The 27,188-nt window shown below is 29.9% G+C and overlaps 1 protein-coding gene across 6 annotated transcripts in view; it reads left to right on the top strand.

Annotated features, from left to right (window-relative positions):
* Positions 1-27,188, top strand: part of LOC134706584 (A-kinase anchor protein 9-like) — a 129,280-nt gene that overhangs the window by 78,781 nt on the left and 23,311 nt on the right. For 4 of the 6 annotated variants that reach the window (XM_063565644.1, XM_063565646.1, XM_063565642.1 and 1 more), the window contains 21 exons: positions 2,886-3,041; positions 3,985-4,374; positions 6,654-6,805; positions 7,128-7,318; positions 7,509-7,655; positions 11,462-11,692; positions 11,942-12,154; positions 15,375-15,416; positions 17,585-17,817; positions 18,553-18,570; positions 20,246-20,365; positions 20,817-21,002; positions 21,558-21,737; positions 22,241-22,426; positions 22,862-23,029; positions 23,366-23,530; positions 24,207-24,338; positions 24,768-24,932; positions 25,294-25,410; positions 25,748-25,882; positions 26,341-26,454. In XM_063565644.1, the coding sequence (XP_063421714.1) occupies positions 2,886-3,041; positions 3,985-4,374; positions 6,654-6,805; positions 7,128-7,318; positions 7,509-7,655; positions 11,462-11,692; positions 11,942-12,154; positions 15,375-15,416; positions 17,585-17,817; positions 18,553-18,570; positions 20,246-20,365; positions 20,817-21,002; positions 21,558-21,737; positions 22,241-22,426; positions 22,862-23,029; positions 23,366-23,530; positions 24,207-24,338; positions 24,768-24,932; positions 25,294-25,410; positions 25,748-25,882; positions 26,341-26,454 (3,441 nt within the window). The remainder of the gene's footprint in view (positions 1-2,885; positions 3,042-3,984; positions 4,375-6,653; positions 6,806-7,127; positions 7,319-7,508; positions 7,656-11,461; positions 11,693-11,941; positions 12,155-15,374; positions 15,417-17,584; positions 17,818-18,552; positions 18,571-20,245; positions 20,366-20,816; positions 21,003-21,557; positions 21,738-22,240; positions 22,427-22,861; positions 23,030-23,365; positions 23,531-24,206; positions 24,339-24,767; positions 24,933-25,293; positions 25,411-25,747; positions 25,883-26,340; positions 26,455-27,188) is intronic. The other 2 variants (XM_063565645.1, XM_063565643.1) reach the window with 2 other exon arrangements.

Raw genomic sequence — 27,188 nt, 5'->3', positions numbered from 1 at the left:
CGATTTGGTTCATTTCTCAGATAATTCTTAAATGAATCATTTAAAATGTACCAAGATGAGCAACAAAAATTCTTTTGAGCCTCTAATTTAAGATCCATTTAGTATTGGCATCTTAGGCCAGACTTTTTTTATTATCTGTTTAACAAGAAAATTTGTAAAAAAATAGGGTCGAGGGGACGAAATAAAAAAAAAAAAAAGTGCAAAATTGGTCCAGTCGACACTAAAAATAAAAATAAAACCAATCTAAGTGACCTTTTTTTTTTTTTTTTTTTTTTTAAGAATTTATCAAAATACAAGAACAATGGAAGAAAACAGACCTCTACATTTCGAGCTGAGCTACTAAAATTTGATAAAATTTAGTTCAAAATACAAACATCATTTAGGAATAATTTGGTCTGGGCTACCAGCTTGAGTTTCCTAAGTTTTATCCCTGTGTAGGGTGCAAACGTGTACTGTAGGGTGCGAAAGTGAAAGGGAGTGAACGTGAATAAAAAAAGTGGTTTTTCAAATGATTTGGTCCCATCCATACACAAAATTCAAAAAGCATTATTGATTTTAATTGATATCTTTGATACTATTTTAATATGCGTACTATGATACTACTTCAAAGGAAAAATATAAACCCAAACTCTTTCAAAACGTTGACCGGCATGTCAGGTTCAACATCTGCCTCGTTGGTTATAATGCGGCTGATGCCAACATCTTCCGGTAACTCATTGGACAACATGACCCCGATCGTCTCATCTCTATTACACTTAACAAATTTGAGTGAACACGAACTTCTCTCTAGTGATCGGACTGAAAGTTTAATGTAAAAAAACGGTCCCTTCCCGGAAGTCGCCGTTTTGTTTGACCATGCGACAAGAGATAAATTAATAATCGCAGACCCGAACTCCTACTTTTTTTTTTTTTTTTGAGGATTTCGTAACAGTCGGAGGAAAAAATAAAATAAAAGTAGGAAGCACTACTTTTATTTTTATTCTGAAATCGGACAATGTGGAGTCGGCGGATCTCGTTAAACAGATAATAAAAAAAGTCTGGCCTTACTTTCAATTGAGATACTGATAGCATATTTAAACATTTGGAATTGTCTTTTAAGTTGAAACCTATTTCAAAAGTAATCTGATAAATTTATTTATGTTTGTGACCTTGACACTTCGTTCACTGATGCATCTTGGACTGGTGGTGTGTCATATACCATAGTCAGGTCATTTTGACCTTGGTTTTGACCTTTGACGCTTTTGATAGTACACCATTGACTGATTTGAGTTTGATGCAAATGTTTTGTACAGTAGCACTAAGATTAAAAAATTTGTATGCATTGTCTCAATACCAAATTGTACAGCAGCAACTAAACTGCATGTGCTCAAGTTTTTGCTAAAAGTATTTCAGTCATAAGTTAGGAATGCATGTACAGTAGACATAAAAAAAAAGAAGCTCTATAAGTACATGTATGTTTTTGTCAGATTAATGTGAATATTTTTGATTTGTGAATCATCAGATACAATGTAATTTATAAATGTTGTAATATTTTTCAAAACTGATAAATTAGATTTGTATTGAACAATTTTCTGGTGTATAGAAACATGTTAGTAACAGCTGACTGAGTATTGATTACACTATAACATAAATTATTGAATACCTATCTATTTAGAAAAGTACTTAAAACAACCTGCTGTCTTTTGTTAAACATTTTCTGGTCTTTTTCCTGATATTTTTTTTATATAAAAGGCAATTTTTCACTGAAATTTATTGGTTATAGTGAACATTTTATTATGAATAGTTAGGCCTGATGGTACAGATTTGGAGTTTTTTCTGTATCTAGAATAAATTAAACATGCTTTTTTTTCTCACTTATCCTTTAAAACTACAATTTTAGAAACCTATTCTTTCAAACGGACAAAATTATTTTAATCATTGAAGGCAAAGGGGTTTAACTTTTATTATTTATACAATGAACCATTTGTCTTTTAACCTGTAATGAAAATTTATACAATGTGAATGTTGTATTCACAGAACATTGAAGAAATGCACTTAAAAATATTTTTTTTTACAGTTTTGTTTCAAGATTGATCTGTTTAAGTCATGTAACAAATTTATTGAACCAGTGCATGCATACATGTATAGACTAAACTTAGTCCTCTATGCATTTTTTTTTTACATCTATTACACACTTAAAACATATTATGGACAAGTAATATTTCAATCAGTGACTCAATAAAATACTGTAGATAAGGAATTAGTGTGAGTGGGGCATTGTGTCCTATAGATGCAGATTCTTGTTCTTATAGTAGTTCTATAATGTTGAAATGATCAAAACCGCTTGTTGGAAAGTTTTGAAAATATATCAATGATTTTCAATTTAACTATAAGTAAAACAAATTTTTAAGATCATTCCATATGGATGAAATTTGTCCGCTTCTGTCTATCATAATTTTTAGATTACCGGTAAATATATGTTTTTACTTATGAATCATCATATTAAAAGTCTATTGATCTGAAGTAACATCTGCTTAATGTGACTGTGGCAGGATGAACACATCTTACTTACATGGTAAGATTTCTAATTGTACTGACAATGAATTTTAATGAAATTTACAGACATCTTTATTGGAAGTAAAAGGAAATTATTTTCCCCACAAAAAACTCATTGAAGCAGATTTGTTTTTTTGAGTTTATATGAGATTAACAATATGCAGTAGATAAACATTTTGCATTCAGCTTTACATTTTTAGTCTACTTTTGCTGTTGCTTTTGTGCAGAGAAAAACTTTGTGCAATCTGTTTTATCAGCAGTGATTATAGAATCCCAGATTTATTTTCCAGAGAGAATTTTCCGATGAAAAGTATTTTTAATTCTTTAAAAAAATCCTTTTTCTCTTACAGTTGGAAAGTTTAGAAGAGGAGATAGTAGCAGAAGACAGTGGACGTTATGTTCCATCTAGGAGCACCCCTAGAGATGACATGGAATCTTCTATAGAGAGAGTAGAAGTGACCCAGGTGGTCAGAAGACCTCAACAGATCAGTCCAAGGGATAGAAAGGTAACCAATATACAAATAACATTGCACACAAGGTATAAGGAGAAATAAAACAATCAATGCTTTGGTTCAGGTTTCATCAATTACTCAATTTAAATTTGTCAATTCTTAAAATAAAAATATAAAAATGGAAGAATTCTTTTGTATTTTTACGGAAAGGAACAGTAAGAATCCTATATTTAAGGTACACCAAGAGTTATCCTGATCTTGCTGTTGTGAGTAGGTAAGGTTTGCTTTGAAATTTTCAGTAACTAATAAGATTATGAAAGCAATTAAACCTTTGATATTTTGGTTATTTTACTATATGCATGTCTTAATATTTTTTAATTAAAATTTATCAATTTATCTCTATTCTGTTTTTCTGGCTAAGTAGTCATTAATTTTCCAACTTTTATCACTTCTTTTCATATAAAAAAAGAAACATGGTGCATTGTTCACATCATTCTATTAATCTTATAAATGATTATTTCATGAAATTTTTTAATGAAATGTATACTCAGCTAATCAATTTAAAAAAAATGATCTGTATGTGTGTCACCATACGTAAAAAAAATCCATAAATTGTGCAAGGTGCATGAATCTAATATCTTTTCTGAAAATACCAAAGCTATCAATGTCAAAGTGATATTTAATATTTGAGTTATCTTCCTTTATCCATTATTCTACAATAATGTGCTTAAAAATACAATACTAGTTAAATTTTAAGTTCCCCCAGCAAAATGAATGCAATCTGAACTCTATCCTTTATGGAGTAGTGTTCATAAAAAAAATGATCAGCTAAATAAGAATTTCTAATAAAGTAAAAGACTTAAATTGTTAGTAGCTTTCTTGTAAGGGCTTTTATTCTTTAATAAAAAGAAAAAAAAAACCATTTTGTTATTTAGCAAATATGGTCTGAAATCAGATCTAATTATGGGGATTTGAAAATATTCAATTATTCTTGCAGGAAATCCCTGATGAATCTGATGATGAACAATTGATCCAGTTTGACAAAACAAAGGGAGATCATCAAGAAGACATGGGTTCTGAGATATCGGAGGAACCTATTCTTCCTGATTCAGCTCCACCTAGACAACTCTCAGCTTCTACATTTGATTTTGATGCTGGACTTGACTTTAAACCTGATTTTGTGGAGGAAGATGAAGACTACGACAGAAGTAGTAGTTTACAAAACAGAGAGGATTCTGGGAGTGGAAGATCTACTCCCGATGAGCTGATGCAAACAAGGGCCCTGGCGGATACTCTTGCTAATTTAAAACCAGTTTCTACATATGAATCTGGTGAACTTCCTGTGTCCGCTGAGGTTGTCAAACAAAAGGATAGCAAAATCAAAGATGTAAGTTTTATATTTAGTCAAGGTTCTGCTTATCCATTACTATTGGGAAAAAATATGATGCAGAACAGTTTCAAATATTGGTGTATATTTTAAAAAGAAGTCTTGTATTTGTTTATTTTCTGCAGCTAACTCACTGAATACTGATTATTTAAGAAATTAGTCATTTGTATTTGTAAGTTTGACACTGTATAAATCAACTAAATTATCAGACATGTGACAGAGTTGTCAAGTCACAACTGGAGATTTGGAAATTTTCAGCTGGAGTTTGGGCCTCATAACTGGAGATTTTTTATCGACGTACACAATGTTTTTTTGGTGTTTAAACTGCATATTTTCCTTTTTTGTTAATGATTTTATAACTCCATAGCCATTTTCACTTGATAGAAATAGAAGATCAGGGGTTTTTAAATATTTATTTATTATATATAAAGTTCAAGATAAAGTGATCAGCCTTCATATATAGGTGGTAAAAAGTATCTCTGCTTAAGCATCATTGTTAATTTTGGTACCACTAACTGAACTGTGGTGTAGAATTGATAGAGTTGTGAGCTTTCTGGTGGGTTTGCTGTCTCCATATGTTTGGTCAAGTCATTAGAGTCACCATAGTCAGCTTTGCAACAAGTGTAGTAGACATACATATCATGTCTCAGTTCATTAAGATATTTGTCGTGAGGTTAAGTAATACAACTGTTCAATGTTTTTAACAGCATCACAAAAAAGTCGTTGTTTATACAACTTTAATTAATCCATTGTCAGTATTTCACTTTTAATCATCAAGGCATGTGTCTTAAACTTGCTAGTTGATCACCAGGTAATTACCAATACTCTTTTATTGCTGTATATGTTCCAGACCATATGAGTATTTGGACCATACGCGTATGGTCATGACCATATGGGTATATACTCGTATGGTCCGACCGTACGCGTATGGTCGGGGTAATTAACACTCTGTTACAGTTTACTTTTAATACTTGTAAACTCTTCATATGGTATGACCGTTCATTCAAAAGACGCTATCATATAGGTAATTTTATCATTATATTATAATAAAAAGATAAGCTGAATGAAAATAAGAAGTTTCTCTAACTTTTAATTTTACTTAATTGTCAAATTTAAAGTAGTTATAAAACACATTTTATACCGATGGTCATTACCGATGGTCATAACCGATTTGTTATTACGAGTAAATGGCAATATGTCGACTAAAAATTTAAATTAAAAAAATTCTTAAAGAACTGTTACATAAGAAGTCACTGGAAAGTAGCGTACTATTAGTTTATTTAAGTTGTGTTGTGAAGATGGTGTATTACAGTCATTTTACGATATTTGAGATCTAGAGCTTCTTAAAAACACCGTAGACATCAGAAGTGCCAAAGACCTCGGTATCACTGTACACAGCTGCAAAAAAAGGCTTGTTTTTCACTCGCAAACAAAATGTATAAATGAAAAAAATTCTTTCAAATGCCAAAAAGCTATGATACCGTGTGGAAGGGAATGTCATCCAAGCCTACATGCACGAATGTAACTAGCGATGAAAACTAACTATGGCATCAATATTAAATTTTTACGTAGTTTTTTGGATCATAAAATAAAAAAATTATCATGTTTTAAACCATCGCTGTTTTTTTAGATAAAGTTTTTGTATTATTGAAACGTTTATAATGTAATTTGAAAAAATATAGATACCTATATGGTCCAAATACTCATATGGTCCTGCCCGTTAATAACCAAACAAGTATTATACTCATATGGTCCGACCATACGCGTACGGTCGGACCATACACGTATGGTCGGACCATATGAGTATACGCACATGGTCATGACCATACACGTATGGTCCAAATACTCATATGGTCTGGAACATATACACAGTCTAATCCTTAACACCTTCATAGATAACTCGAGGCTATTTACCTTTTGACATCAAAACAGTTAAAGGAAACTTCCGTTTTTCTCTGACTTTTCCGATATGAATTTCGAGTTTCTCAGACTTTTTCTCTGTCAGTACCACTTTTGTAAACAAAAATTTCTACTGAAATTTTTTCGAGGTTGACATTTTCAAAAAGCGGAAGATTTCAAATTTAAATGGGAGGGACGGAAGAGGGTCTTAAAAGCGGGAGATTTTGACTCCCGCCGGAAGAATCACATGTATGAAATTATTAACTTCAGTAGTCTTAGCAAATTTGATATTTCTAGTTATATCTAATATTTCTTAGTATCTGTCACTCATTAATTAACATTACATTACATTACTTATTTTCATTGTGTTGATTTTACAGCTAGAAGATGAGATTAAGAAGCTGACTCAAAGATTACAGGACCAGATTGAGGAAGAAAGACTGATTCTAATGAGGAGAGAGAAAGAATCACAGGAAGATCAAAATCTAGAACTTATGCTCAAATCTGACTTGGAGAGAGTTAACAATGATAGGTAACCTAGATATTTCTTATAAATTGTACTTAGCAAGACTTTTCATAATGCTTGAAGATCTGGAGATGATTTTTGGCTAATTAGGAGATTAAGTGGGTGTTTTCCTTGTTGACTTTCAATTACTTCCCTTTCATGAAAATTGAAATTGTCCAGATTATTTTGGTTATGCCTCCACTCCTGGGGGTCAGGAGTTATGGTTCTTGATTGCTTTTTCCCATTGACTCTGTAAATTTAAGGAAAATTTGTTATGCAGTCACTTTGATAGCATCTTGTTCCATGCTAAATAAATGCATTTTTAATAGTTTACACCTTACTATTACAGAGAATCTGTACAGAGAACAAATGAACAACTATTACAGTTATTGTCAGACTCCGTGAAGACTTATCTCAATGTAGAAGATAGTATTAACAAAAAACTGGTTAAGATGGTTACAGAGGGAGATAAATCTACAGGGAGTAAAGGGAGATCACCCCCTAGAGATCAGCAGAGGTCACCTCCATTGGGTGCTGAAGGTAACAAATTATATTAAATATTTTTGTTCAGAAGTATCTGAAAAATGACAGAAAATTGTGGTTTAAATTTAAAATTTTGATTTGTTATGATGATGGCAATCTAGGCTCATAAGATGACTTCTATTAAAGGCACTTCTACCTCACCAAATTCATTTTCTTTAAATAGTTATATGTATTCTTGTTTACACAGGAGGAGCAGAAGGGGATGGAGACAGTTTACAGGAAACCAGTATATTGTCAAATGTAACAGATGAGGGTCTAGATTTATCACAAAGAATTAGTGAAAGTATTTTCCAGGGTCCCGAGCTAGATAAAGAAGGGGAAGAACTACTCCGAGGTTTGTATTATCCCGTATTGTCATTCAATCAGAAATAGAATTAGTTAGTAATCAATTTACTTCAATTTTTAGAATGTAGAATTATAAATCCTGGTATACATGTTTGAATGCTGTGATAATGGGACAAATATCCAGAAATGTTTATTAAATCCTTTATTAATTATTCACTTTTGAATATAGTCCGGTAAGTACAGTCCCTTGTCTAAGTGTTGCACAGTAGAGTAAAGGCAGGAGATTCTTCTTCCAGAAAATTGATCATTTGAATTTAAAAACCCAATAATAATGGTAAAAAAAGTTGCTATACTTGGGAAAAGTTTTAAATTGTGATATTTGAAAACAATTAGTATAGTAACATCTTTGATCTCAAATAAGTTAGCATGGTTAATTGAATACTAGTTATCTTCCAATGGTGATCTTACATGGGGATATAGCCATTTACAGAAGGAAGGTGGTCTCTTCAATTCTTGATGTTTTATGCTACCTTTATTTACAGACTATTGGACAATGAAATCTTATTTAAGAGGTTTGTGTTGGTCTATATTGCAGCTAAATTTTCTTTGCAACACATTGTGTGAAATCTGTACACCACTGATTATTCACAGAAATATACTTTCCATCATCATTATAATATGAAGTAATCATTTCTATAAGCTCATGAAGTCACTTTCTTATTTTGGAAGTCAGTCACATTCAGCTTCATTTGTAATTTCACGAAAATCTTTTCACTGAAATAATTGTACTTATGATTTACGTTTTGGACATGAAGATTTTCATCACTATTAATGCATCATTGGTGTTGTAAGGGATAACATTCTTCACAAAACACACACACAATCAAAACTGGAGAAATTATTTTTGTGGTTTACACAGACGATTGATATTGTGATTTGACCATCAATGCAGAACCACTGTTTGAAAAACTTAATCATTAAAGAACCAGGGGCAAACAGTTCACCCTGTTAACTATTTTTTTTCAATTTCAAATCAGTATTTGGGGATGGTCTTTAGATGGTTTAATAAAATCTTGTATTTTCAAAAGTTTTCTTTGATTTTTGAATTTTTAATCTAAAGATGCCCACAACATCAGATAATCTAACCTGAAAGGAAAGAAAAGCAGAGTTCTATATAATAAGATCTTTAAGTCAAATAAGTGATATAAGGGCACATTGCACCATGCTCCTATATAATCTTAGAGGGGAATTTATTTTTGAGCTAGTTTGAGTTATAATCTTAGGATATCATTTTTAAGTTGATTCAAAATGATGACAGGAGTTTATTATAATGTTTCTATAGAACATATAGATGTTAGATTCTTATAAATACAAAACCAAACACAGACATTAAAATTGGTTGTTTGATGGTATAAAGTATTTGACTAGATCACACAATTATGCTCCCCATTTATGAGGGAGAGAACAGGGGTAATGGAGACAGGGAGAAAGGGGGTAGGAGAAAGGAGAAAAGGGGTGGGAGAAAGGAGAAAGGGGGTAGGAGAAAGGAGAGGAAGGCTGGAAGAAAGGAGAAAAAGTTGGAGAAAAAAATAAAATATGAAAAAATAAAATATCTCTCTTTTTTCCGGTAAATTAAAAAAAAAAAAAAGGAGAAGAGGGGAAGGTGAAAGGAGAAGAGGGGTGGGAGAAGGGAGAAGGGTACCCCCCTGTCCTCCACCTCATTTATACTTCAAATTTCAATTTAATAGATAGTTATAGGCTATGGCCTTTATACACAATAGAATACACATAAACTTATATTAAAAAGATGGCATTGAAATAAATGTACAAAGCGTCCAATTGAAGTGATTTTAAGTGATTTAATGATGTAATTTAATCAGATATAAACTACGAATGATTTTTTGTTGTAAAGAAATATTTATAATTTTAGTATGTGGTCATTTAAATGACATTTTCATTGACAAATACACATAAAATCTATGAGATTAAGTAAAGATTATCTGTGGATGATATCTAGATAATCTAGTAGACGTAATCTTAAAAATTTAAGATGGTTTTGCTTGATCTTGTTCCCCCTTTAACATCAAGACATATTACAAGATATTAAGTTTGTCGTGTTTTGGATGTAGAGAGGTCAAAAGTGGGGTGAGTTTCAAGAAGAAATTTTACAATTATAAAAAAATAGACAGGTTGAAAGATTTATAAAGGTCTCTGATCGATACTTCGACGACTGACATAATATTTATAAATTGATTGTTAGTTGTTGTATAACCTACTTTTCTTCCGGACCATACATGTACAGCAGCATTCAGAATAAAAAGCTAGCAAGTCACATAAGAGACAAAGGCAATGTTGTTGAATTGTAAAAGTGAATTAATTCTGACATTAAAACTCTTGAACATTATATTTCCTAAATGAGCCACATTTTTAATACTTTTTAATTTGACAATTAACCATAAAAAGCATGATAATTACTTTAATGAGAATTGTATCAGCCAGAATTATAATCAACTTCAATTTCCTAGGATTGTTTAACACATGCATCACTATATATTGATTTAATCTAAAAATAGAAACTTATTAAGGTCCAAGGTTTCCAACTTCCCGTGTACAATATGATACTTCAGTTTCTTCAAAAAAGGAAATAAGTTGACGATACATGTGTTTTATGGATGAATGAATTGATCGTATTCTAAAGGCTTAGACAAGATAATTAACGAAAAAAATCAATACACATAATTGGAAGGACAATAAGTTTACAAAAGTTATTTTCTTATTAGTATTTAAAAATAATTAACATTCTTTACATATGTGGACAAATGTTGCTAATAGTGTGTCATTTTAAACTTCTGATTCTATATAGAATTGGATATATAAAGGATTTATGAAATAACTAAATATATAAACAAGGTTAGTTTAGAGAAATTTATGTCAACAACTGCTAATTTAATTTTTAATGATATTTCAAAGATGAACAAAATGTTTTCTTTTCAATATAATTTTATATAGAGCTTTTTGTAATACTCATCATGTTTGTATGTGTTACACAAATTTTTCATACATGTACTTATATTTACATAATAAAAAGGAAGGGGAAGTTTGTGATTTATAGGAAGTAATGTACTTATGAATGTATATAGGAGAAATATCCAATATAGAAATTTACATTGACAGGGAAAATAGTTACTAAGTTTGACCTATTTTACAACCTGATTGATAATATATTAATATTGTTATTAAATAAATAAAACGAGTAAAAATTGTTATTATCTTTGTTAAAAGTGTCCAATGTCTTTTTTAGTTTGTTTTTCTTCAAGGAAAGTTAAATTCTCTGTGACATTCTAAATTATAATAAGTTAGTTTCAATTGAAAAGAAAACAACTATATTTAGAAAGATATATGTAACTTAGTCAGATTAAGAGAGAGACGGTTTTACTAATTGTAGAAATATCCATCCTTGAAATTTATAGTGACTGAAACTGTTGTCATTAAATTGATATTGGATAGATGTATAATGGTTTTGCCTGAAGTTATAATTGATATTGATGTCATTTGAAAGTTATATTGAAAATATGACTGTGGCAAACCAGTACAACATTTGTTACAACCCACATAATAAAATGATGAAATTAATTGAATATAAAATGAAATTGAGTTAAATTTGTAGGACCCATATAACTGAAATAATTAATATGAAAAAAACTTGCAATATTCTATGTCGTTCATATTTCCCAAATTCTTCCATTCTAATTGCATACTGAAAAAATTTAAATGAACATAAAATCAGGATCTAACATGAAAAATAGCTAGTTAAGAAACAAAAATTGAACTCACATTATCATTATATTTGTATAGATGCCAGTCATAGACTACAGAACTCTGTATCTAGACTCCTCGAGATGATAGAAGAGACAACAAACCAGCTGCTCGAGGCTCGTAACACACAACACCAACTGGTTGATCATGTAAATATCAAGGAAGAAGACTCCAATCAGATGAACAACCAGGTTCAGGATCTACAAGAGCAACTCAGACAGGAGATTAAAGCTAAAGAATATCTTGCTGTCGAACTTCATAAGGCGGAAGGTTTGGGTTATTTCTTTGGTTCAATGAACTTTTTACTATTAAAACTTCATGATTTAAAAAATAGGCAGAAAACTAAAGATGAAATCATTATTATTTTTCTGTCACATAAAAACTTAAGGATAAAATGAAAATTTCGTTGGTTCTAATTTTTCATGTACATTGTATAACACATCTGGTTTCTCATCATGTTTTTTTTGTGTCATACATGACACAACTGATTTTAGATTCAGATTTAATCTATTTATTCAGGTCTAATTGAGGGATACAGTTCTGAGAGAGAAACTTTGAACCAACAGATTGCAGATCTCGAGGAGAAAAAGGAAGCTCTGGTTTTGGAACTTGAGACAACTAAAAACAAGCTCCAGGACTTAGAAAGTATCCATCATGAGGCTGTGTCCCTTCGAGCAGAACTTCAGAGACAGCAGTCCCTTATCCAGGGCAATGTCGGAGAGGAGGCCCAAGGTTTTTACAGATATAAGAATTATTTACTCCCCGTTGGAGTTGCTGTTGGTTGTTGCCTGTTGCAATATTGGATGAATTAGAAACAGTTATTGCCATGCATGTGTTTATTGGCATCTTGTTAACTTTTGAGTGTTTTATCCGTTATTTTTGTACAATATTTACTATTTTTAAAACTATTCACAGGCCTTTTCCTGTCATGCAGTTGTTGGTATCTTTGTTAGTTGTTAATGATTTTATTTTAATCATAGAGTTTTGATTTATTTTCATAACAATAGGAATATTTGTTGTTATAATTATATTTTGGGATGTTAATAAAATGTTGGTCAAATTTAATTTTGATTTGTATGCCTCTAATATGAATCAAAGCCTTTTCAATAAAACATCTTTAATATATATTTAAAGTGAAGGGGGCTTTCCAAACCATTACATCAATTTGTACAATATTTATCTAGAGAAAGCACCTTGTATATATAATTCACTCTTATAAATTTTATGTTAACAAGTGTATCTTAGGAACATTTCTTGACCTTTTTCTGTGCCTGTATCACTAATCCCATCTTTAGTAATATCACATTAAATGGCACTGTGATGTCATATGTGTTGACCTGTTCCAAATAACTATCACAAACTTAAAAATGTTTGCCTCAACAATGATCAGTTTGACTATTCCAGTCTTCAAGTCGTCTTCCATAAAGCTTTTAAAAATAAAAAAAATAAAACAATTTTTCAAATGATGAAATCACAGTAGAACAATGTATTAAAAAGACTGTCAAATTTTCATAAAACATGGATCTAGCAAAATAATAAGTAACTATCTAAGGTATAAAAAAATAAATGCCAAAAAACTTTCCAAGTTGTGACTCTCAGTGGAGATTTTACCATATCAATAGCAGAAATCCTGATAATTGGTAAGCATTTGTTTTTAATATTGTTAATAGTTTTTTTTTACAGTAGTGAATATTTTAAATCAGTATTAAAGTGAAAGAATGTTAAGGAAATTTGTAAATACACCATTTTTAGCTCTGAAATTCCTTTTACTACCCAACATTCTGATTTTTATAATTTGATCCTTTAAAATTGATAAATGAAAATTTATTCAATTTTTTGGTAGTCTGTGTAACAACTTTTACATTACTTTCAAAATATTGTTATAAACATATCCAAAAAGAAATGGTAAGGGTTAGATTTATATTTTTTTTTTTTTAAATTTGCATGTTATTTTATATCATTGCTAAATAAGTTTTAAGTTATTTTAGCAGTCATTCGAATGGTTGGTATTGTAAAAAAAGAATTGTGGAACTGCATCGACAGAAAAAGGCTGTGTACAAAAATTCATTCAAGGTAGTTAAAATTTGAGGGAAATTTGCCTGCGGTAGTTGGTATTTCTGTAGTTGGTTTTCAGATGTCAGATTTTATTCTACGAATATCGTTATAATATTTTTGATAAATTTTCTAAAGAAAATATTTTTATGACCAAAGAATTAAATATTGAACTATTGAAAAAAAAAATTAAATTGAAAAAGGAATGATTAATTGTTGACTTGATAATATTAAATTTAGAAGTATAGATATGTTGATGTTAATTTTTGAAACAGGAAATTTTACTTTTAATTTTCTTTCAACTCTTGACAGCATAATTCATTTTAAAAAAATGAATTGAATCAAATTCATTTAAATCAAACTGTTTCTTAAATAATAAGTAGTGTGTTTACCTTTCTGAATCACTTTTCAAAAAAATATCTTTGTCAGCCTAAAACAGGTTATCTCTGACATTTGAGGACCCATTATAGAGTTTGGGTTCTCCCTATAAAAAGGTTTTGTTATTATGCATGATAAAGGGTAAAAGGGTACCAGTTATTCATCCAGTTGCATGACCAGGTTTTTCAGCTTCCAGCAAAGCTACTATTTTATTATTGCATTATTTTTGCTTTTACTGGAACTGTAGTCATATTTAGTTATAAATATTCAAGGAGAGAATACCAATGGTGTGAAACTTTTATCTTCAAAAATTTCATTTGAAAGAATAAAAAGAATTTTTGATTTCTTTTTAAATGTAAAAATGTTGTCATATTAAAATAAAACATTGAAAAAAGAAAAATGTGAAATTAAGTAACTAAATTTGACTACATACCGGTATATTAATGGCTATTTTTGGAAGAAAAACAATATTAAAAAAAAAAAGATCTTTAGACACGTGAGAAAGAAATTAATTTCTCTAAGATGTCTTTCTGTCCATGTTTGAATATTGTCAATCCTTTCAAAAATAATAAGAATATTTTTTTCTGAAAGTAGCCATCATGAAACATGTATTCTAAGTTATAATGTTTATTACAAGTAGAAAATATAGCTACCTGCTTACAGTGAGAGCATTATTTTCGTGTATTGAAATTCTAATTTAGTAGTAAATGATGTATTCAGAAACTATATCTGAATATTCTAATAGTTGCTTCTTGTGTACTGGTCTCAAGGTGCTTGCCCCAAATGCTGCTATATAAGATATGGTGTCAATATCTTACATAAAGAGATGTTGATCAGCTTGCATCAAACCAAAAGGGTTTAACAATGAAAAAGATATAAAAAAAAAACTATTCCCTTAAATTCTAAATTGACTCATCAACAGAAATTTCAATGCTTCTGAACTGTGGATGAGTTTTTTATTTTCATCTTAAGTTGGTTAAAAAAAAACTGAATAATTCTGTTCCTTAGTAAGCAAACAAACATCAAAGAATAAATGCTCTTATAACATTACAACATGCATGTCCTAGCATGCTTATGTGCATGCTGTATTTACCCGGCTGTAAAGTTTTGTTATTATATTATCAGCTTTATGTGCATGTTTTGCATGTATGTTATACTAACCCTGCATGGTTTTGGGTATTTGTGTTAACATTGCTTGAAGAAAAACTAATACCTCCTCTTTAAAACTACAACATGCTTTCTTAATACTGATTGGATAAAAATAGAAAAATCTTTTACCATATATTTTAATTATTGCTTTTTTGAAAGAATTGCATTTTGCTGTATGATATTTCTTCTACTTAATGCTTAGAAATAATTTCCTGATCAGACTACATGCATTTTCATAATATAAAGCTTAACGCATTTTAATAAGCATGTCTTTTTTAAGTTCAGTATTTTTTAAATTATACAAATTACGAAGTATATCTTTCTTCATTGAATTTGTTGTTTGCATGGCTAATGCCGTATTGTTTATACACAGTTACCTTGACAACCACAGAGGCAGTGCCACCTAATAAAGAAGGTTCGTCCTCATTGCAATTATAGATAAGCATGACCAGTCTATTAGAATCTGGTTCCCTGCTGACTATTTTATACATGTTAGATAAATCGTGTGTATTTAGTAGAAGTTTTGGTCTTTTTATTTTAAAGACATATGAATGATGGTTAAATTGATAATTCTGTTTGGATTCACCCGATTGAAATTATAACAAAACTTCCATAACAATAAGAGATAAGATAAGATAAGATAAGATATTTTATTTTCCAATTATGGGCCCCAAAGGGCATAAACATTACAACATCAATAATTTTTTTCATAATACAATACAAACAATGAGATAAAAAAAAAAAAAAGTTAAACGAGAACTATTTAAGTTCTTAAAGAATACGTAGATAAAGAATCTATAGTATGTTTTTTTTTTAATACTAATGCATTTTATTGCAAGTGTGGTTGATATAGATAACAAACAAGTAGCCCAAAAAGAAAAAAAGAAAAATAGATATCCACATATGTATAATACACAAAAAGTTGGATCAATTAAATATATAATAATTAGCCAAAAAGAAAGTAGAAATTAAACATGTCCATGACTCATCCTGTGTCAGCAGCAAATAGGAAAGCATTATGGTTTCCTAAAGGCAGCTGACACCAGGGGGCGATACCTTATGGGCCATAGGCTGTATTATACTTCAATTCTGAAGAAAAAAATCTTATGGTAAAATGATTTTGGAAAAGGCTTTTATTTGGGTGTTTACTTCATGATTTTATTCAAGCTGGATAATAATATACATGCATAACCATTATCTTTTATCAGCTGTTTTGTCAGTGTCACTTTACTAGTAATGTGTGTGAGTTAAAACTCAATGTAGTGTGTTGTGAACTTTTGAACTTTCTGATATCAGCTGATAAATTGATGTATAATAAAAATACTGAAATGCAATCTTTAATAGACATGTTGAATTATTACCATTAATTTGTCAGCTGATTCTGTTTTGCATGGTGTGTGAAAAATTAACTACTGAATACCTAAACATACTACACACAAATAGACACACAAACATATATCTATTTGTCATTCAGCACACTTCTGGTTCACATTATAAATATATTACAATACTTTGTCAAACTGCAATAAAAGTATAATAGATAGGTCCAGTTTCTTATAATTAGGTACAAAATATATGTAAATTATGTTACTTTTCTAAAAGGGGTTTAAATTGTTCAGAATTTTTTACAACAAAATTCCTTCTAGACAATCTTAGGACATCAAAATAAGCCAAATTGAAGTTTAAATACATGTAGATGCTGGGATGAATTTGGTGTTTATATTAAAAAATACTTTCTTTTTATTCTTAATTCTCTTTTTTTTTGTGTTTAAATCAAGCTGTCATGTAATAGTTTGAAAACAATAAAGTTCTGGATGTCCATTTTGACTAGCAATTGTCCAGCAGATTTACAACTTAACTATTATATCAGTCAAAATGGTGGTTAAATATCAATTGTCTTTCACTATAAATTGAATTGATAGTGATTGTTAAATTAAAAAAAAAAATATTTGAAAGGCTTTTATACCATGTATTGTAAATTGAAAGTGATCAAGTCTTGTTATTGGTTGGTTTACAAAAATATTCTTAAAGAGACTAAAGATTTGATGAGTTAAAGGAAAATTGTATATGGTGGACTTCAATTTATGGGTGATAGGAAAATGAAAATTAGTTTTAAAACTTTGTAATTTATTTTATTTCTAAATATGATTGATTAATTTGGGGTTGTGAAATAGCTGTAATTTTAATGAATTTTAGTAGATTTTAGACATTTAACATACATTGTAGTTCTGCATAACAAAGCAACAAATGTTGTCACAAATGTCCGTGTGTTTTTGCATGTTTGCTGTGAAATCTACTACCAATGTCTGTTACTGTGTGTACACCTCTTCTTTTATAATACCCTAGCAAAAAAGACACGTTTTATTATGAAACTGTTTCAGAATATTTGCAGTAAAATTATTGTCTCTTGTGTTAAAGATCTGTTGTTGCACGCATTCATGATATGTATAGTATTTCCTAATACTGTTTACCAGTTTGCAAATATGGAAAACATTTACAGCACTAATAGCACTTATAGTTAAACAAAAATTCTGGTTTAAAAGTTTGAACAAAACTTGACTCCATCTTTATCAATTTTAATAGCTATGTTGCTGGAGCTGAATCGTTTGAATGATGATAAAAGAGATTTACAGCAACAAGTAAGAGAACTTCAAGATAAGTATGAGGGACGAGTTCGTGATTTACAGAATGCCGGAGAAGAGACAGAGAGACACTACTTACAGATACTAGAGGATAAGAAAGCAGAAATCGTGGAAATGCAGCTGAAAGTGGACGCTGTTGAAAAACAGCTGAAATACAATAAACAGTTCCTAGAGGTAGTTATAGTAGTTTACTCTTAGTTTCAATTTGTTGTTTTATCTTGTACATCATATGCATTATAATTTCTCCTGTTTTACCATTAATTAGACCAAAGCTTGTACAGAAAATATAAAGTTTAAAGCTTTTGCGTCAGGGTCAGAAAACAATAGCAGTATTTTTTTCATTACTGCTAAGATCTCATTTCATTTATAAAAGAAAGAAGATAATTGTGAATTGAATCATAGATATTTGTTTGTCATGGAATTTTGATATGCATGGACAATACATACTAATTAATTATGGTGAAAGTTTTAACAAAACATTGATATCGATAATTATTTTTACAGTAAAATCTTCTTTCATTTACATACTTTAAACATTGCTTTATTTTGAAACAATGCTCTTATATTAAATATTAAAAAATCACACTTGAATGAAGATGATTTTACTGTATTGAGATGAGTCAGGCTATGAAAAAAGTTTTCAGTTTTAGTTTTAGAAGTTCTTTATATGTAGCCAACAGAAAATGTATAAAAAAGACAAAATTATTTTCAATAACATTTATTGTATCTTAAGTTAAAGTGACTTATGCTATTGAAGTCATAATTAATTTTTCACAGAGAAATATAAAAATAAATTGCCTTTCTTCATAACCTGATAATGTCTGTGGGTGTTATAACTATATGAATGTTTTTCTCTCATATGTATGTGTTGCATGAAGCCTCACTTTGCACTGTATTGTGTTTTTTCAGTCGACTTCCACAAATTCTGTAAGATACACATGACATAGCCATTTGTTTTTCTATATTATATTTTACACTTACTTTTTTTCTCTGAAGTTCCATTACATTTGGTTGTTATCTGCAGATTGCCAAAAATAGATCCTGGTAACTTGAATGTATTTTTAGAACATAAATAATACTTAGATATTATATGGAGCATTCTGAAAAGCTTTTTAAAAGCTATGCTTTAGGCAATGTACATTGTCAACTTTTAGAAAAAGAAAAAAAGTCTTCAATATTTGCAGATAACAGTTTTATTTGCCTGTTCTTTACTTGTTTTTAGCATGAAATCTTCATATTTTAAATTTATTAAGCATGTCCAAAATTCATCATTGGTTTGGAATGGTAGTTCAAAATAAGATTTATTGGGCTTTATAAACTGGTCGCCAGCTACTGTATATACTTTCGAATCTACAAGAAGTATGACTTATTTGTCTGGATATTTCAAATGTAATGAAATTGAAAAAATCATGACATTTAATGTAAGCCATGAATTGTCATAATATCATAAGTAGAACCCTGGATAAAAAAACTGTACACAGAAATAAAAACTTTCAGAAATATAAATGCTGTTGTGTTTTTTTATTTTTGTCGGGTTGTTGTCTCTTTGACACATTCCCCATTTCCATTCTCAATTTTAGGTATTAGAAAAGAATTTCAATTAATTCCCTGGATTTCAAAGTAAATTAAATACTTTGTATTCAATGACATATCAATGAATATATATATAGATATAAATGCATGCAACTATATAGTATTACAAATATAAGTTATAAAGTGACTATATTATTACTATGGCAATCCTGTAGAAAGAAGAAGTTAGTCCATTTACCAAAGCTTTGTTAGGTTTTATGAAATTGCACTTCCCATGAAGATGGTTAGGTTTCTTCTGCTGCTATACATACTGTAACTATTTAAGAAAGAAAATCTGGGATACAAAAAAAACCCAGATTTCATTATATATATAAAAAGTGAATATCTTTGATCTGAAAGTCTATATTCTAATGAAGTAATACATATACTAATGATTTAATCATTCACTCTAACTTTACAGATTCAGTTTCACAATCAACATCTATTGCTAATAAAACTAAATGTTATTTTAAATATACACAAGTTTTGTTAAGCTTAAATATATACATATAAATATATGTTTGAAGCTTTCTAACATTAACATTATTCACATTAATTTTTTTTAACACTATATTTATGAAGAGCAGTTAATTTTAGAAATTGGTGCAAAAAGTTTAAAATCGATATGTTTCTAAAAAACAGAGTGTAGGTAACCTGTTGTCTTATCCAGTGAAAAGCTAGTAATGAAATCAATTGACATTTTTTGATTTATATGTTAAACTATTGAATATGTCATATAATGTTGACCCAAAAGTAAAATGTATGAAACAGTTGGCTTTACTCAGGTCAAGAAACTTTGAAACAACAGCTGTCGGTATTGAACTATGAATTGATATTGACAATAAATATACAAAAGTGTCTTATATTAATATATATAATACAAAATCTGAATAGATGAGATGGAAAAAGAAAATATGTTTATTTACAAAACAAAAATACCTACATGATGCACCTTTCCTTTTCCTGACAGGCATAATACATGTGGAATACTTTAGTGAAAGTTGTATCATAATTATTATTACCACTTTAGGAACAAACTATTGAGAGGGAACAAGAACAAGAAGAGTTCACAAGGGAGATAAATAAATGGAAACAAGAATCTGTCAATAAAGACAAGTTAAATAAAACAGAGGGCAGACTTCAGAAAGAGGTTAGTTGTATACATTATTAGATATTATGGGAAAGTGATGAACATTATTAAATGATAAAAAGGTTGAAATGTTACAGAAAAAAATGCACCTTATATATTTCAAGGTCAGAATCTATTATGAGACAGAAACCAGTAACAAATGCCATCTATATATGTATGGCCTTCAAAAATAATCAAATGCATTGTTGGTAATTTTGTGATTACTCTGAATTTGGAGATGGTGCAGAATTCTAAGTTGAAGACATATCATGAAACTAATTATGTGTTTTCATCGCTTGCAAAATCTTTAAACTCCATTTTAATCACAATCTGCCAACTTTTGACATTCTGTTTGATTTTTCAATTTTTCTCAATATAAAAACACCCTTTCCTACTAAAATGGAAATATGAGATTCCTTATTTGTTTATGATAGAAAATAAGATAAGTAATGAATGAACAATTTATCCATAGGTTGATGATCTAACTGAGGAACTTGAGGATAGAATGAACAGTCATAGTGAGATAGTGTTACAAACAGAAAAACTACAGAGAGATTTAAGGGAGAAAAAGCTTACAACTGAAGAATTAAATATTCTTGTTAGACAGCTAGAGCTAGAAATTGAAGATAAAAATATCAAAGAAAATCAACTCAAACAGGTAAGATACTAAGATAATTGATGATCATGTATGATGAATATATTTGTTTGCTCTTTAATCTTTATTTATAAAAAAAGAAGATGTGGTATGATTGCACCAATAACACAACTGTCCACAAGAGACCAAAATGACACAGACATTAACAACTATAGGTCCATGTACAGCCTTCTACAATGAGCAAAGCATACTGCATAGTCAGCTTTAAAAGGCTATGATATGACTATGTAAAATATTTAGCCGATAACAAGACATTTTCTTCCGTCACTAAAAATTTTCCAATAGACAGAGCAATAAGTAAGTGCTAGAAATGGTATTAAACATCAACAATGGGTCAATTAATGAAATGGAATGGGAATGGGATTCATACAAGCATTTCATTCCCTTTATACACCACTTATGCTTATTTATAGCAGATATATCTATAGGTTTAGACCTTTTTGTGTTATTCCTCAGGGTTTACATTTCTCAATATCTATAAGGGTATGATAGAAAATGATTAATAACATATGTATTCTTGAACAAATTTATAACATTTTGTCAACATGTCTTTTCTAGAAAATAGTTAGCCTAGAGGAGGAGTTACAGAAACGAGATGAGCTGGAGGAGGATTCAGGCACAGAGTCACCTCCCCCTGGAGAGGAAGTGGACACTGATGTAGATGGTACCAGACAGCCTAGAGGTCACAGAAGAAGAAGATTTCTACCATCACATCAAGTCTCAGTTAAACAAGAAGAGGTAATTATAAAATTGTAAATGTTAAAGTGCTCAGTGACATTGTAAATATTTGGGAGAAGAAATTAAAGAAAGGTAATCTCTATGGAAATGTAATACTTGTTTAATTAACCCTTACCATGCTGGATACCTATATCAGCATCCCTGGGTTTTCAGGATTAAGAAATAAGATGAAAAATTGTCAAAACTGTTGCTTTTTGCACCTAATGACCAACTTTGGAGCAAACTTCTGCCCACCCTTCCCCACCTACTTACCATGCTGTGACTGTAAAAAATCAACATATTCAGAAGGATCTATTAATGGATAAGTCACCATGTGTTAATTCTAATCACGTCTGGCTGATGCATCCAAACTAAGCTGACAAAAGTGATTGTTTAAAACTGTATAATTCAATCTTATTTTGATATCTATTAAGATACTGTAGACTCTCTGTAGGTGTTTTATTTTAATGGTGGGCTTAAGTTTTCCATCATAACATCTACATGGGATAATTTTTCATTCATAGGAACTTATCCATGAAAAAGAAGCATTACAGAACCAAGTAGAGGATTATATAAAACAGGTGTCTGCATTGGAAATTCAGATGGATGAAATGAGACATAGGGGAGATTATGGAGGGGATACCCAGAACTCTACATTACAAAGACAATTGGAGAGAGAGAAAGAACTCCTGGAAGAAAAAGAAATAAAGGTGAGGAAGAAACAGCGAACACTGTGGAAATCATACAATTTAATAATGTCTTCTAGCATTGATTAAACCAGTGGCTCTATATATATATACCATTCAAATAAAAAATTGCGCTCATTGAATCAGTTAAATAAAGAATTGATGAACTGGTAAATTTCAATCGCTCTTGAAGACTATACAATTCTCCAGGTTTTCCTATGGTCTTTTAGTTGAAAATTGTCTATCTCTAGTATTTTATTATCTTCTTTCTCTGTGGAATCAAATATACATCGGGTTGTTGTCTCTTTGACACATTCCCCATTTCCATTCTCAATTTTATTTATATTAATGCACAAAGCGTAATAAACCTTCTTTCAAGTATACATTTTTCTTTTATGATGTGTTGTACATATCTTCAGTGATATTTTAAGATTACATCTCAAATTATCTTCATTTAAGGTGTCAGAACTTCAAGTGCAGATAGAAGATTTGGAAGACCAATTAATCAATAAAGAGCAACACATACAACAACTGACATCCCAGGGTAGGAAGGTACAAGTAGAGGAAGTTACCAGTAAATATGATGACAGAGTCAGCCAGCTGGAAAGAGAAAATGAAACTTTAATGGTTAGTATTTCAATGATTTCTGGGACTTTTCATATAAAACATAGTATAATTTTTACATCATCTATCTGCAACTTCCCCTTAATTAAAGTGTTTAGTTTAAATATTTTGAAAACTATGAAGTTAAAAAGTTTGAATTTGATAGGGAGATAGTCAGATCTCCAGCGTCTGTGAATTTTAAATATTGAAAACATTGGCAATCTTCTGAAAAAGGAATATATAATTTCAAAGTTCTGTAGATTTTAAATTCTTTCTAATTGGCTATTTGTGAAGTTTTTAGAAATATGACATTTTTTGCGAGAGGTATTTTATTTAAATGATTTTGTTTCATTGTTGCAGGAAAAAGTTAACTCTTTACAGAGTCAGTTTCCTACAGAATTATCTCCCTTCACACAAACTCTTATGAACGAGAAAAACCAAGAAATCGACCATCTTAATGATCAAGTTCATCAATTGCAAGAGGAATTAAATAAACTTACTTCTGGGGAGGAAATAGTCAATCTGGTAAATATAATTTTCTCGATGTTAGAATTTATCATAAATTGTGAATTGTATTTCAACAGTTCAATCATAATGATTACATTTATAACATTAAAACAGTTCCAATGAAAAACCATGACTTCCAAGTTTAATAAAGACCAATAATTTCACCAGTAAAAGATATCCCAATAATATCACTCCGCTGACGTCATACAACAATGTTAATGCATTGCATCAAAATAAAATGGGAACTGTAGAAAAAATATTGTAAGAAAATATTCAACTTTTAAACGAACATCTCTGATTTTAACTTGTGTATGTGCATTCATAAAAAAAGTTATATTTATAACAAAAATACTGAGGTTCAAGGAAAAGTAAGGAAGGGAAAGTCTCTTAACAAATGGCAAAATCAAAAGCTCAAACTCCACAAACAGAGAAAACAATGGTCACATTCCTGACTTGGTACAGGCATTTTCTTATGTAGAAAATGGTGAATTAAACCTGCTTTTATAGCTAGCATAACCTATCACTTGTATGAATTAATGTGTTATTTGATCACTTGTTGAAGTATTGTTTTTGGTTTGAATTCCTCAATTAATATCTTTTTTTAGTATTGATATTGCAGAGGTTTAAGAACTCCGAATTTCAATTCAATACTTTTTTCACATTTAGAATCTTCAAATTGTTATTTTTTTTCCAGCGTGATGAAGTAGAAAGATTACAAGGTGAACTAGATAGAAAGAATTTTGATTTTATCAGAGCTTCTCACACCTCAGATGGATCTTTCACTGACTCAGAGATGCCGGGAGTCAGTGCTTCATTTGCAGAAAAGGTTGGTATATTTAAACTTGCATGCATTCGTGGCCCTGTTTTGTGGTTTTGTCAATTATGTACAACTCTGAAGGGCATACAAGATTCTGTAAAATTAAAAGTTTTGGCTGTCCTTTATTATCTTAAACAGGATAATAATAAGAAGTGGTAGACAATAGATATATCTGATAATTTAGCATTGTATTTACATGCAATAAAATATACTTCTTATGAAACTTACACATGATCTTAGTATGAAATAAAAGATAATTAAGTAACCATGTTGAATGTATTTTTAGTTTGCATATGTACAGTTAATAATAATCAGGAGCCTTAGACAACTCTTTCTACAGACTAGGTGTGGTGTATAAAATATAACTGCAATTGAAGTTTTTTAACACCCTTGACTGGCTCACAAATCTCTTTTTTAACAAACTCTATATTTTTACAGACAAGTCTTCAGCAGGAGATAGATGATTCTGTAGCCAATCAAATTGATCAGATTGGTAATCTGCAACAGGAAGTAGAACAGCTGAAGGGTAGTCTCACACAGAGGGAGGAACAGATAACAGCTCTAAAAACAGAGCTAGAAGTCAAAGTAGAACCTCCACCAAAGGTATGTGTATTAATAATGCCCCTGTTTCCTTATATGCAAGGGAGGTAAATGTAAAATGGAACATAATGAAATTTATATGAATGTCACAGAATTTTTTAGATTTTTCATTCCATAACTACTCTTGTTCTAAAAATATGAACTTTGAGCATCATGGCATGCACATAATTATTATATATTTCATTTTGATTTTTATAGCATCAGGAAGTATAATAAGTGGAGAAATTTAAAATTGAGTTACATACCATCACATGATTTTTGTATTATTTTCCTTGTTAAACATAATTGTTTTGACACAATACAATTTTTCAATTTCTTGTCATTAACTTTTCTTCTCTTGATAAATATGTTCATTTTGTTACAGACTGAGGATGCTGTTCTTCTGAATGATGTTTTACAAGAGAAAGAGACCTACATTGACCAGTTAAATATACAAGTAGAAGGATTAAATAATGAAGTGGAAAGCTTGCATGATTTCCAGGTAGGATATTTCATTAGAAATGCAGAATTTCTTTTACATCAGAATTGAAAATGAAAATAAAAATATTAAAAGAGCTCTAAAACCAAATTTTTGTAAAAGTTTATCACTTTTCAAAATATATACTTGTGGATGATCTTATTAATTCTTTTTGGGAATAGGGGATTAGGTGCATTGAATTCCAGTCTTTTCTAAAAATCCTAAAAGTTGAATGCTTAAAGAAGAATAAGTCAATACCCTTTTGACAGTATTTAGAATGTTTGCTGGAAATAGAATCCACAACCATCTGCACTCTTTGTAAAAATGTATAATTTGAATTTAATATGCTCAATTCTTACAGACAAAGTTTCAGGAAGATTATGACATGGTTCAAGCTATGTTGGAAGAAAAAGTTAAGGAAATAGAAGATAAGGAAAGAGAAATAGATCTGTTGACTCAGGAACTGACACAAAAACCTACTGATGATGAATCTGTGGTATGCATAAACTGTAGATAGGCAGATCTCTTTACAAATAGAATGATTGATGAAAACTATTTGTATCAGACAGATTATGGTACATATGTGTGTTTATACATATATACAAAACAAGTACAACAGTACAATTATACAATAGATAAGCTTTACCTCAAATTATCACTGCTACAGGAATGGCATGAAGAGTTTTGCAGGTCTGCAAATATTTTCATAATAATGATTTCTTTTATTCAAGTTCTTTTTGGGGGATTTTCAGCATCCCTAAGAACTATAATTATACTTTGTATATCAAAATTTGACCAGCAGAAGAAAAAAGCATTGAAAAACTTCTTGTGTACCTGCTGTACTGCTGATGAAAATAAGGAAATAACAAGAACAAACATATCCTTAACCTGTCAATTATAAACTAAATTGTCATATTGTTTTTAAAATCTAATCATAAAAATGTTCTGATTCAGGTAAAGTTGGAACTAGACTTAGCCAGAATGAGGAGGGATTTAGCAGAAAAAGATAATGTTATAGAGGAGAAAGCTGAAGAGATGTATATGTTAAATGAAAAGGTAGAACAACAGGTAAATTTTTGTGAACATTTTATTTATCAGAGGTTTATTTAAACAGTTAGATACTAACTTAAGCAGTCCTGATGGGAGATGATGTCAAATGTTATTTTTGTGCCACATTTTAAGAATTTTTATAGTAATTTTATTCAATGCTGAATGAAAATGTTCAGTTGTGTTTGATTTCTGAAATTTATCCTATAAACATATTCCTTTTGACAAACTATAACAAGAAATCATTTGAAGAACATTTTTTGTGTGGACTGTTCATTCCTGTTTGATATTATTTATATTCAGAAAAACGATTTTAGATGCTAGAATACTATATTTGTGTTTTGTTAACTTTGCATTGATATTTGTTTTACTTAATTCAAACTTATAATAATTACATTAGATGTATGTTTCATTATAATACGTTATTCTGATTGACTAATTGCACATCACATGTTATTCCGGAAGCAATTGCACGAGACAATAACATTTCATTCATGATGACACGAGGTCCCACAATAAAGTGCACAGGTGAATTTAAAAATTAAACTTCATGAAAATCGTGTTTTTATAATCCTAGCTAAAAAATGTAATTATAAGTATTGAATGCTTCTTTTTGTAACTTCATAGGGTTGTAAAAGCGTTTACCGTGCGCACATTTTTAGAATGAAGTGCTTCCGCGCTTCATACAAAATGTACTTCGGTCAACGCTTTTACACCCCAATAAATTTACAAAAAGAAGCATTCAATTCTTAATT

The sequence above is a fragment of the Mytilus trossulus genome, chromosome 2, assembly GCF_036588685.1.
Source record: "Mytilus trossulus isolate FHL-02 chromosome 2, PNRI_Mtr1.1.1.hap1, whole genome shotgun sequence".
NCBI classification, from domain to species: domain Eukaryota; kingdom Metazoa; phylum Mollusca; class Bivalvia; order Mytilida; family Mytilidae; genus Mytilus; species Mytilus trossulus.
Note: the sequence above shows the minus strand (reverse complement) of the source record. Positions and strands in the feature narration are given on the sequence as shown.